The 10,558-nt window shown below is 40.8% G+C and overlaps 1 protein-coding gene across 1 annotated transcript in view; it reads right to left on the bottom strand.

The window, feature by feature from the left end:
* Positions 1–1,617: 1,617 nt before the first annotated feature.
* The window catches only part of LOC107573395 (calcium-independent phospholipase A2-gamma), a 35,574-nt gene continuing 26,633 nt past the window's right edge, over positions 1,618–10,558 (bottom strand). The window contains exons 12-13 of the mRNA XM_016259830.1: positions 2,693–2,888; positions 1,618–2,061 (exon numbers count right to left, since the gene is read on the bottom strand). Of these exons, the coding sequence (XP_016115316.1) occupies positions 1,796–2,061; positions 2,693–2,888 (462 nt within the window). The 3' untranslated portion in view covers positions 1,618–1,795. The remainder of the gene's footprint in view (positions 2,062–2,692; positions 2,889–10,558) is intronic.

The following is a 10,558-nucleotide window of genomic DNA, read 5'->3' as shown; positions in this document are numbered from 1 at the left end:
GCCTGAACTGCCTTTGCACTGGAAAACATGACAGAAGGAAGACAGACACACGTGCTCCATCATCAGCGAACACAAAGTGTTCACACGCTCCACTGCTGAAGTCATCATGCATTCCTCAGATCTTCACCCGAATGATTCAGATGCACCATTTCCACCTGCCGGAGCAGAAGAATCCTGCAGATGATCAGAGAGACGGCCGTGAAGAAGAAACCCCTTACACTTATAAAGCAGCACAGACACCACACACTAATTACAGTGTGCATAACACACAAAAATACACAAACACAAACATCCCACTGATGAAAGATCATCATTTAATATGCTTACATATCAGAATCAGAAGGTCAAAACAAACAAAAGAAATCAGGCTAAAACTAAATCACAGCAGCTCTTTTTCAATCTTCATCATCACAAAGCTTCGGTCTCAGTGTTTTCCAGAAACGACTTTATCCGTTCATTCTGGCTTTTACTGAATTACAATCGGATTCTGAGCTTCAGACAGCAGAGAGAATCAGAATCCCAGTCAATCAAGGCACAAATGTGACCAAACTTCAACAAATACAACATACAGGAGGTCAATAACGCTGAGATATCTAACAGGTAGTGTCCTGCTCTATCAGCAGAGGTCAAAGGTCACCGTGAGCATGAGTTCAGGTTAAACGCAGTCTGTTATCATTTACTTCAAACTCATGTGACTTTCAGGCTGATCTCATCAAACAGGGTTATAATCATTAACTAATAGTGTAAAAACTTGAAATGAAGCTGAAATAAATTACACAAATTACATGAAAAACTTTAGATGAAAAACAGAAATGTTGCATTGGAAACTAACTGAAATAAGCTGAAGCATTAAAAGTACTAACTGGAAATAAAAATAATAATACATTAAACTAAAACAGACTAATAATGGAATAAAAATGACATTAAACCTAAATGGTAATATTTAAAAAATAATACAAGTGCCTGAATCTTAGACTAAGCTGAGCGTGTCGTCTTCGAGCAGCAGCTACAAGCTGATCAATCCCATCAGTCACTGCACAGCATGTCCTAACCAGACCCTGACTGATAAAACCAGCCGTTTGGAGCCCACAAAACTCTCCACGACTGAAAGCTTCTGATTCACACGTCAAGAGATCCAGCTCAGTCGAAGTCAACTGTTCATTTCTATTCAAGTGTAAAATAAAGATGAGCTGCCTTTATAATAAATCCCCTCACAGTCACACAGTCATATAATGATCAAACACGAGACTGCTTTAAGAAGTGTGTTCTGAAAGTCTTCATGATGATTCTAGAATTTCATTTCATTCATTGCATCATTATCAGTGTTAGAATCCAATTCTGTATCAATGTACGGCAGGTTACAAACATTAAACCGTTCTTCTGTAGAGCTGCTTTACAGCTGAAACCACATTTGTTTAATAACTAATGAATGTTTACGACATTCACACTGTTGTTTTCCAGTGTATTACTGTGAAGCTGATTTGCTGTAGAAATAAACTTGACTTCTTTTCTTCTGGACATTATAATTTTTTGATGCCTGATTCTACTTCATAATTTTTTACTGTGTTAGAAGTTTTAATGCAAACTTTGTTTCAGTAAAAAAAATAAAAATAACCCTAATAAAATAAAATAATATAAAATGAATTAAAAATAATATAAATAAGATCAAATAAAACAGTGGTCTATTGCCCTGATGATCTGAACCGAGTCAGTCCCTGAGCGTGAGTCTTTAACTGTGTCCCTCATGAAGCTCCTCAGATCCACAGTCCCATCAGTGATCCAGAGCGTGCTTCCTCTAGATCTTGTAGAACCCCTGGTGCATGAGCGCTCTGAGCCGCAGCCACTCGCTCAGTCTCTGCGTGGGGCTCTTGTCTCGCGTGAGCTCGCTGACGGCTCGCTGGAGTTTCTCCTGGTTCCTCTTCAGATACTGAAGACCCTCGGCCTGCAGCTGTGAGAGCTTCTCCTCTCGGCTCTCGTCCAGAGCCACGTCCTCGCTCATGTAGGGGTTAAAGCGGAAGTACGTGTTCGGCGGGAGCAGAGCGTCCAGCATAGTGTGCACTTCTGAAACACAAACAGACGCAGACTCACTGCCTGATCCATCTGATGAGCGGTACATTTACTGCATCAGCATTGCATGTTCTGTTCCTCCTTTACTACATTTCAGTTGCTAAATTAACCTATTAAACTTAGTTACTGGTTTATTCTATTTGCTTTGCTAAATTTTGCATAACAAATGCACATAAAATATGTGGATGGAAAGATCGATTGTGAGTTAATTCTTACATAAACTGAATCATTTGTGAAATCATTTGAAAATAACAAAGAGATTGATTCTGCTTATGTTTCATGGATGAGGCTCAGTGAATCACATCATTATATAATGAATCATTAGATATACATCACATCAACCCATCAGATCCTCATTTTAGCAGCAGCTAAATGTGTGTTGACGGCTGGGAATGCAGCACTCGCACTGGGAGGAAGGGAATTAATCTGGATTTATAAATAACCTGTGTGATTACAGCACGAGCAGGTTTAATCTCAGCTGGAGAAAAGGCCTCTGGGTAAAACCAGCTCTTCCGTCATAAGCACTGCATTACTGAAAGACTTCCTGTTTGGCCGTGACGGTGCTCGTGGTCTGATTCCGGAGTGACAGCTGTCAGTCATCACACATGTGACGGGGTGGACCCACCCTCGGTGTCGGTGGCGCTGCTGATGACGTGGCTGAGTTTGGTCTTCAGGCTGGTGTAGGAGACGCTGGTCCTGCCGGCCGTCTGGAAGCGTCCCGTCCCCAGAGACACCACGCACTGCAGCGGGACGTCCGGCCACAGACACTGGCACTCGTGGATGGCCAGAGCCGTGGGGTTGTTGATCAGCATCCCGCCGTCCTGCACACACACCACACACAATGTCAAAATGATTGAGACGGCCAATCAAATCGAAGAGGGAGGGGCTTTAGTTCACTGAAGCAACACTTCAGTCTTAATGGTGAAAGAGGGTATGAAAAATGGAGCTAAACATTTAATATTTGACAACTGTTTTATGATAGATATATTAAACAACAAACAGTAATATCCAGTCATGCAGTGTTTTTTTTTTGTGGTCAATTTTCATTTTGAATTTCATCTAAATGTCATTGAGCTGTTTACGACATAACCATATAATTAAATTGAAAATTAAAATGATTATTTACAATTAGTTGCAAAGGATTCCTTTACAATATATTCTAGTTCTTTAACTGTTCTTGTTTCGTATTCAATTCCCTTAAATCGCTTTAAATCCTTGAACTGCAAATTTCACAGTTAGAACATGTTTCAACATATTAGGCATATGATTGAGTTAATGTGTGTGCATTTTAAAATAAAAACTATTATTTGCAAATAATTCCAATGGATTACAATACATTCTAATTATTTTATTGTTTTTCTTCCTTTGTCTTTATTCCCTTAAATCGATTTAAATCCTTTAATTGCAGCTATGTAAAACTACTTCTCTTTTTAATATAAAATTCTGCTATTTTGAATAATTTTTGTGGTTCCTTCATAACTTAATTTTTAATATTTTTAATTTTTAATATTATTAAATATATATTATTTTAATAACTTTTGTTGTGAATTCCTGACAAAGTTCTTCTCTAATGCCAGTACAATGTAATGAAGTGCAAATGATGCATTCAAGTGAAAGTGACGTGACATGTGGCCAAGTATGGTGACCCATACTCGGAATTAGTGCTCTGCATTTAACCCATCCAAAGTGCACACACACAGCAGTGAACACACACCTGGAGCCTTCACTCCCCCCACCCACAATCCCTGCCGGTACGAGACTCGAACCCGCAACCTTTGGGTTACGAGTCCGACTCTCTAACCATTAGGCCACGACTTAATGTTATGAGGTGAAAAACATTTCAACATGTTAGGCATATGATTACAAGTGAATATTTTTTTTTTATAAAAATATTATTTGCAAATAGTTTAAATGGATTACTTTACAAAACATTCTAGTTGTTTTATTATTATTATTCCCTTAAATCCTTTCTTAAATTGTTACGAGTCCGACTCTCTAACCATTAGGCCACGACTTAATGTTACGAGGTGAAAAACATTTCAACATGTTAGGCATATGATTACAAGTGAATATTTTTTTTTTATAAAAATATTATTTGCAAATAGTTTAAATGGATTACTTTACAAAACATTCTAGTTGTTTTATTATTATTATTCCCTTAAATCCTTTCTTAAATTCCTTTAAATCCTTTAATTATTTCATTAAAATTCAAAATGATTTTTATGGTTCTGGCCTTGAGTAATTCATTAGTATTTCACAGTGGGGTGAAATTAAGAAATCTGTAAATCTGGTTGGCATTCTATTATTTATTATTTAGTTTCCCTGAAAGACAAACAATGCAGTCCAATCTGAGGATCTGCGTCTGACGGGCAAGAGCCTGGTCACACCACAGGTACTGCAGTTCCCACAGTAAAATCAGAGTAAATGAATATGGCTGGTTTAGTATCTTATCTTGATTGCACTGCTGCTGGTTTCATGTGGAAAATGCGGACAGAATCACATAATCCAGACATAAAAATTTTTTATTGACTCTTATTTAACCGTATATCAGAATTTGAGTTCCCTTTCAGTTGGTCACTCTCAACGTCACGTCGGTGACCGACGAATTGGGATCTCGCTTAGAGAGACCAATCCACTTCGAGTGTAAACTAAACGAGCCAATGCACATTGGCATGCGATGATTGCTTCCAGCTGCCTCCGAGTATATATAGGCAGCAGGTGCAATGAATACTCAGCTTTTCGCTTCGGAGCCGAGCGATCACATCATTTTGCTCCTGACTACTCTACTGAGAGAAGAAGACTGAACGAGTTCAGTGCGCTCTTTGGAGCTCTTGGTGTTGGCGGTACAGCACTTCAGCAGTGGTGGTTTTCCCGTGTCGAGTGGGTTGTGTTGCAGGCGGCCATCTCCCCTGTGCGCTTCAGTACGCTGAAAGAGCTTTTTCCCTAAAAGAGCATTCACGGGTACGTGTTTTTAAAGACGACGTTGCATCTGGCAAACTTGACGTTGCGTCTTTGTAAAGACGATGTTGCGTTTTGCTTCAGACAACGTATCACCCATGCGTTTCTGGATGAGGTCGTTACCTGGTGCCGGATGATGGTCACGATCGCTGCCTCATGTGTCTGGGCATTAAGCATGATGAGGTGGCGTTCGTGGATGAGTCATGTTCTCATTGCAGGAAGATGACCATCTCGGAGTTGCGGGCCAAGCTCTGTTACCTCAAAAGAGGCGGAGCTCCATTGCCTTTGCCTCAAATCTAGTTCTCGTCTTGGCAGCAGTCAGGCGGGGGCTACTTCAGGCACTATCACGGGTGGTCTGAGGGTAACAGTGATGGCAAACCCCCCAGGGAACCAACCCTTGGGGGACCATCGCTCCTCTTGCACTCCGCAACCAGTTGAGCTGCCAAAGGAACATGTTGGGCCCTCTACAAGGAGCGCACCAGCAGTATCCTTCGGCGCTCCTCCCGACGATCGGATGTCGATCGCTGCATCGGAGTGTGAGCCGGAGCTTTCTGGAGAGGAGGATTTGGCTGCGATACTGCCCTGTGGGACTGTAGCAATGCCTGAATCAGACTCGAGCAAGTGGCGCCTTTGATGACACTTTCGTACCGCCCGCTGCTGCCTGCTGGCAAGAGAGGAGGATGAGTGTGATCCGGTGTTGGTTCGTCCACGACTCTACATGCCCTCTTGCGACCTAGAGACAGAGAAAGCGGCTCTCTTGGTCAGATCATCCACCCAGCCCTTTTCCGGGGGAGGGAGAGGTGCATTCATCATCCCCCAAAGAGCAGTTCCCTCTCTCTCTGGGTTGCCTGTCCCAGGGCCTCTTGCTCTTCCGCTCACCGCCAGGTTTGACGGGGGCCTGGAAGGGGAATGCCATCTCTAAGCAGAGGATGGCCCACTGGACAGTGGATGCCATCACTCTGGCTTGTCAGGTTGCAAGCTCACTCTTCTAGAAGTGTTGCATCCTCCTGGGCGCTGGCTCGTGGTGCCTCACTGTCAGATATTTGTAGAGCTGCAGGCTAGATTCTATAGCCTTCGTGTGGAGCACCTCAAACGGGTAGAAGCACTGAGAGGCCCTGTCTAGTGTCGGCTTGCTAAAACTGCTCCAGAGTGTCCGTACTGTAGACCCTGTCAAGCTCCTCCATCCCCTCGGCAGCCAGATGTGGTGGAACATCCGGTGCAGAGACCTAAGTGGATCCCATATGTGTAAATTCCATGGTATAGCCTCAGAGCCCGTGTTTCCCCCGGCAGACTTCTGCCATTCCAAGAGGGTTATAATCACATCTAATCTTCCATATGCACTTAAATGGTTGTTCATATGTGTAAGTGCTTCCGAAACCTTCTTCGGGAAGGATGGGGCTTCCGCAACGTTCCTGGTTCCAAGTGGTACGGGTACGTTTTCCGAGTGTTATCCAATCTCACTGAGCCTACACCAAAAAGGGGGGTGCAGGAGGCTCGCCCAGGACACTGGAAGGGGCAGCATCCATGGCGTTTTTGTAGGGATCCCAGTTCATCGGTCATTACTGACGTGACGTCGAGAGTGACCAACTGAAAGGGAACATCTCTGTTACGTATGTAACCCTCGTTCCCTGAAGGGAACGGAGACGTCACGTCCCGTCGCCACTGCTGCTGCACGACCGCTGAGCGGCCGGGTCACCGGCTCGGCTCCTCAGCGAAAACCTGAGTATGCATTGCACCTGCCTAGTTATACTCACACTGCGATCAGCGGCAGCTGGATGCAATCATCGCATGCCAATGTGCATTGGCTCGTTTAGTTTACACTCGGAGTGGATTGGTCTCTCTCCCCGACGTGACATCTCTGTTCCCTCCTTCAGGGAACGAGGGTTACATATGTAACCGAGATGATCTTCACTACAACCTGCAAAAAGAAAATGTCCTTTGAACTTAAAGAAATTAAGACAGAAATATATACTATTGTACAGTAGACTGTATTTCTGAAAGTAATAATAATAATAACAATAATAATACAATTAACAAATAATAAAATATATTAAACCATTAAACTGTGAAAAAATAAAACAGAATAAACCTGGACAAACCTGTTTTTATAGGCCCCTGTGGTTTTACTGTAGTAAATTCAGTATTTTAGCATATTTTACCATGAAGAGGAATGTGAAAGTGCCAATCGCTGCAGATGTTCCTGCTTGACCAATCTCATTTCCTCCACGTGAAGTTTTCAGGGTGCGGGGAAATGAACAATAACCAATAATATCACAGCACAACATTCACAACCCAATCAAAAACCCAATCACCCTACACTATTTCCTGCTCAATATGGAGTTTGACTCTGAAATGCGTCACATTACAGAAGTTAAGCGCGCAGTGAGAGTTTGATTCTTGTTTTCTCCTATAATAACATCTGTAAGTGAGGTGACTGAAGGTCTGTGATCCGTCTCACTGTGTGTACAATCAATAATTCATCTCTATCAACAGCTGCAAGAGCCACTGGGATCCACACAGAGCCACGCTTCAGCATGAGAGACAGAAGACCCCAGACAGACAGCCCTGAAAACAGACGGAGAGCAGCTGAATGAGCCTCAAGACTCGTTCTGTAATGAATCAGCTGTAACCGTGATCACGCTCTCATAACACAAGCTCATGTGGATGTCCTGCTATACAACGCTTCAGAACTGAAATAGTTATATTTTACAGTGGATTATTTTACTGTCAGTTTCTGAATGATTCCTCTAGTACTTCATACTGATGTCAGATCCTTGAAAAAGAGAAAAATACTAGAATAATGTATGCTGCTAATGATGTGATAGTGACAAAAACTTTATCAATAAATATTAATTAATTAATGTATGCACCATCTTTCTTGTCCAATTCTTACATTTAATCAATAAATTCAGTTAGAATAATACAACATGATCGGCTGTTAGCAATCAGATGAAATCAGAATCAATAATATCCAACCTTGCACTGCAGAAGTTGCATCTGAAGCAGCGTATTTACAATTGGCAGCGATTGGCACTTACATGTATTTACACTGTTTTCAAATATTTTGAATATTATTTTTTAAATATGAAACTACTTTAAATATGAAACTAAACCCAAAAATAGGTGCCAACAAGTTTTAATGTGTGAGTCATTGAGTCACTGGAACGGCTGATTCATTCAGGTGATTAAACAAGTGACTGTCTTAAAGAATGGATTATTGAATCATTGATTTTGAAATCGCTAATTCATTCAGGAACTATTTTCATTGGTGAAATTGAGCAAAAACAGACAATATTGTGTCTAAAATGTAACACAATATTGTGTTCACATATGCACATTTGTGCTGATATTCAGAAAAATTATCAGTAATGTTCATGTGATATAACTTAATTATATAGAAATGCAAGACAATCTCAAACCAGAGCATTTTTGCCCACATATATTGAATTTTGGGTCATATCTAAGCATTTAATGCAAATCATCTTCTTAGAAGCTAGGATATAGGGTCTCTAAAATAACATTTATTGTCTTGCACTTGTCTTGCACATGATACCAACATGAGCACATAGGAAACTTAATAGAACCGCTTTTAACTCATCCAAATAACTCAAGCATTCTGATGAAGCATTTAGACAGTCTAAAGAACACTCTTTGGTAAAGTAAAGCAAATAATACCTATAATAATAAAATGTAATACCTATAATCATAAAACTTTCCTTACACTAGCAGTAGCCAGCATTAACCAGCAGTAATCAGCAGTAACCAGCATTAACCAGCAGTAACAATCAACAACCAACATTAACCAGCAGTAACCTGTATTAACCAGCAGTGACAATCAGTAACCAGCATTAACCAGCAGTAACATGTATTAGCAAGCATTAACCATCAGTAATCAGCATTAACCAGCAGTAACCTGTATTACCTAGCAGTAACCAGCATTAACCAGCAGTAACAATCAGTAACCAGCATTAACCAGCAGTAACTAGCAGTAACAATAAATAACCAACATTAACCAGCAGTAACCTGTATTAACCAGCATTAACCAGCAGTAATCAGCAGTAACCAGCAGTAACAATCAATAACCAACATTAACCAGCATTAACCAGCAGTAATCAGCATTAACCAGCAGTCACCTGTATTAACAGGGTATATACAGGAATCATGGAGTTAAATTTAATTCCTTTTAAGACCTTTTTAAGACATTTTAAGACCTCATTGCCACTCCAAGTTTTAACCGGTTACATCTGCGACACTTTAACTTACATTTACTATATACTGTTTGTAAGCACAACTAAACAGACTTACTTTGTGATAACTCCTTATCAATGCAGCATAATTCAGAAGTGGGGAACTAAGCACAAGAGAATTAATTGAGTGACTAATGCAACCCAAGAAACAAGAATTAGACCAATAAACAAAACAACTGACAACAAAACTTATTGAGGAGGGAAAATAAAGCTCTCCGAGCTAACGGGGCAATGAGTTCATACAGTATATTCAAAAGATGTATTTGTAACATCAACTCTTATAACTGTCTGCAAACCATAGCTGTTTTGTGGAACAATTCTCATGACAAACACTTGACTAATCAGACAGTTTAGCTGTGATTACGGAGTGCTTGATTTGATGCACACTTGACAGAGTGTCAGTACTGCACCTGATCGTGTCTGAATGATCATGGAAGGTCAAATAATGATCACAACTATTACATCATTTTAATTGTGCATTCCAAGCCCATGCTAGTAAAAAAAAAAACATTACCATGTCCCAAATATAAAAATGCCATATCCATCCCTAAAATATATATTTTACAATCACTGTTATGCACATTTATCATAAACACAGCTCAAATGCTTCCTACTAGTGTGGCCCAAAACATTTAGCACAGTTTTATTACAGGTGGAATGCAAAATGTTTGAGTACAAGCATTTCAACCAAATGTCATTTATGCAGTATTTTAAACCTTTAATTACTGGGGAAAATCAACCCATGGCAAGAGTTTAAAAGCAGCCCAATTTCGTGGATAAAAACAACAACAACCCTGCATTTAACACGAGCTGCAGAAGTCAGATTTAACTGATCACGGGTCAAAAGTAAGGAGAGATAACTGACAAAGATGTTGGTGGATTTGCTCCTCAACTGATCCCGAGCTCACTGACAAATATCTTTTATCGTAAGATGTGCTCCCTTTACACAGTGCGCGTGCGATCGCGAAATCTAAAGGGAAAGTGAACTGTGACTGCAAGAGCTCATTCACATATTGATAGCGGCGCCCTGATGCGCGAAAATTATATACAATATTAGAATGTTTGCGGGAGCGGACACAAAAATTGCGGGAGCGGATGGGTGCGGGTAATGGTAAGACGTTATCGGGGCGGATTTAGTGAATTGGGGGCCCCAGGCAAAATATAGGAATGGGGCCCTATACATTTGCACACATTTTCCTAGATAAACCTTGAGGTTCCATTTAGTTGTTTTCAGCATAAGCCTGTGTGCCAAGGCTGTCTAATTCTAAACTTTAAAATACATTTAT

Source organism: Sinocyclocheilus grahami, unplaced genomic scaffold, assembly GCF_001515645.1.
Source record: "Sinocyclocheilus grahami isolate Dianchi unplaced genomic scaffold, SAMN03320097.WGS_v1.1 scaffold1930.1, whole genome shotgun sequence".
Taxonomy (NCBI): Eukaryota; Metazoa; Chordata; class Actinopteri; order Cypriniformes; family Cyprinidae; genus Sinocyclocheilus; species Sinocyclocheilus grahami.
Note: the sequence above shows the minus strand (reverse complement) of the source record. Positions and strands in the feature narration are given on the sequence as shown.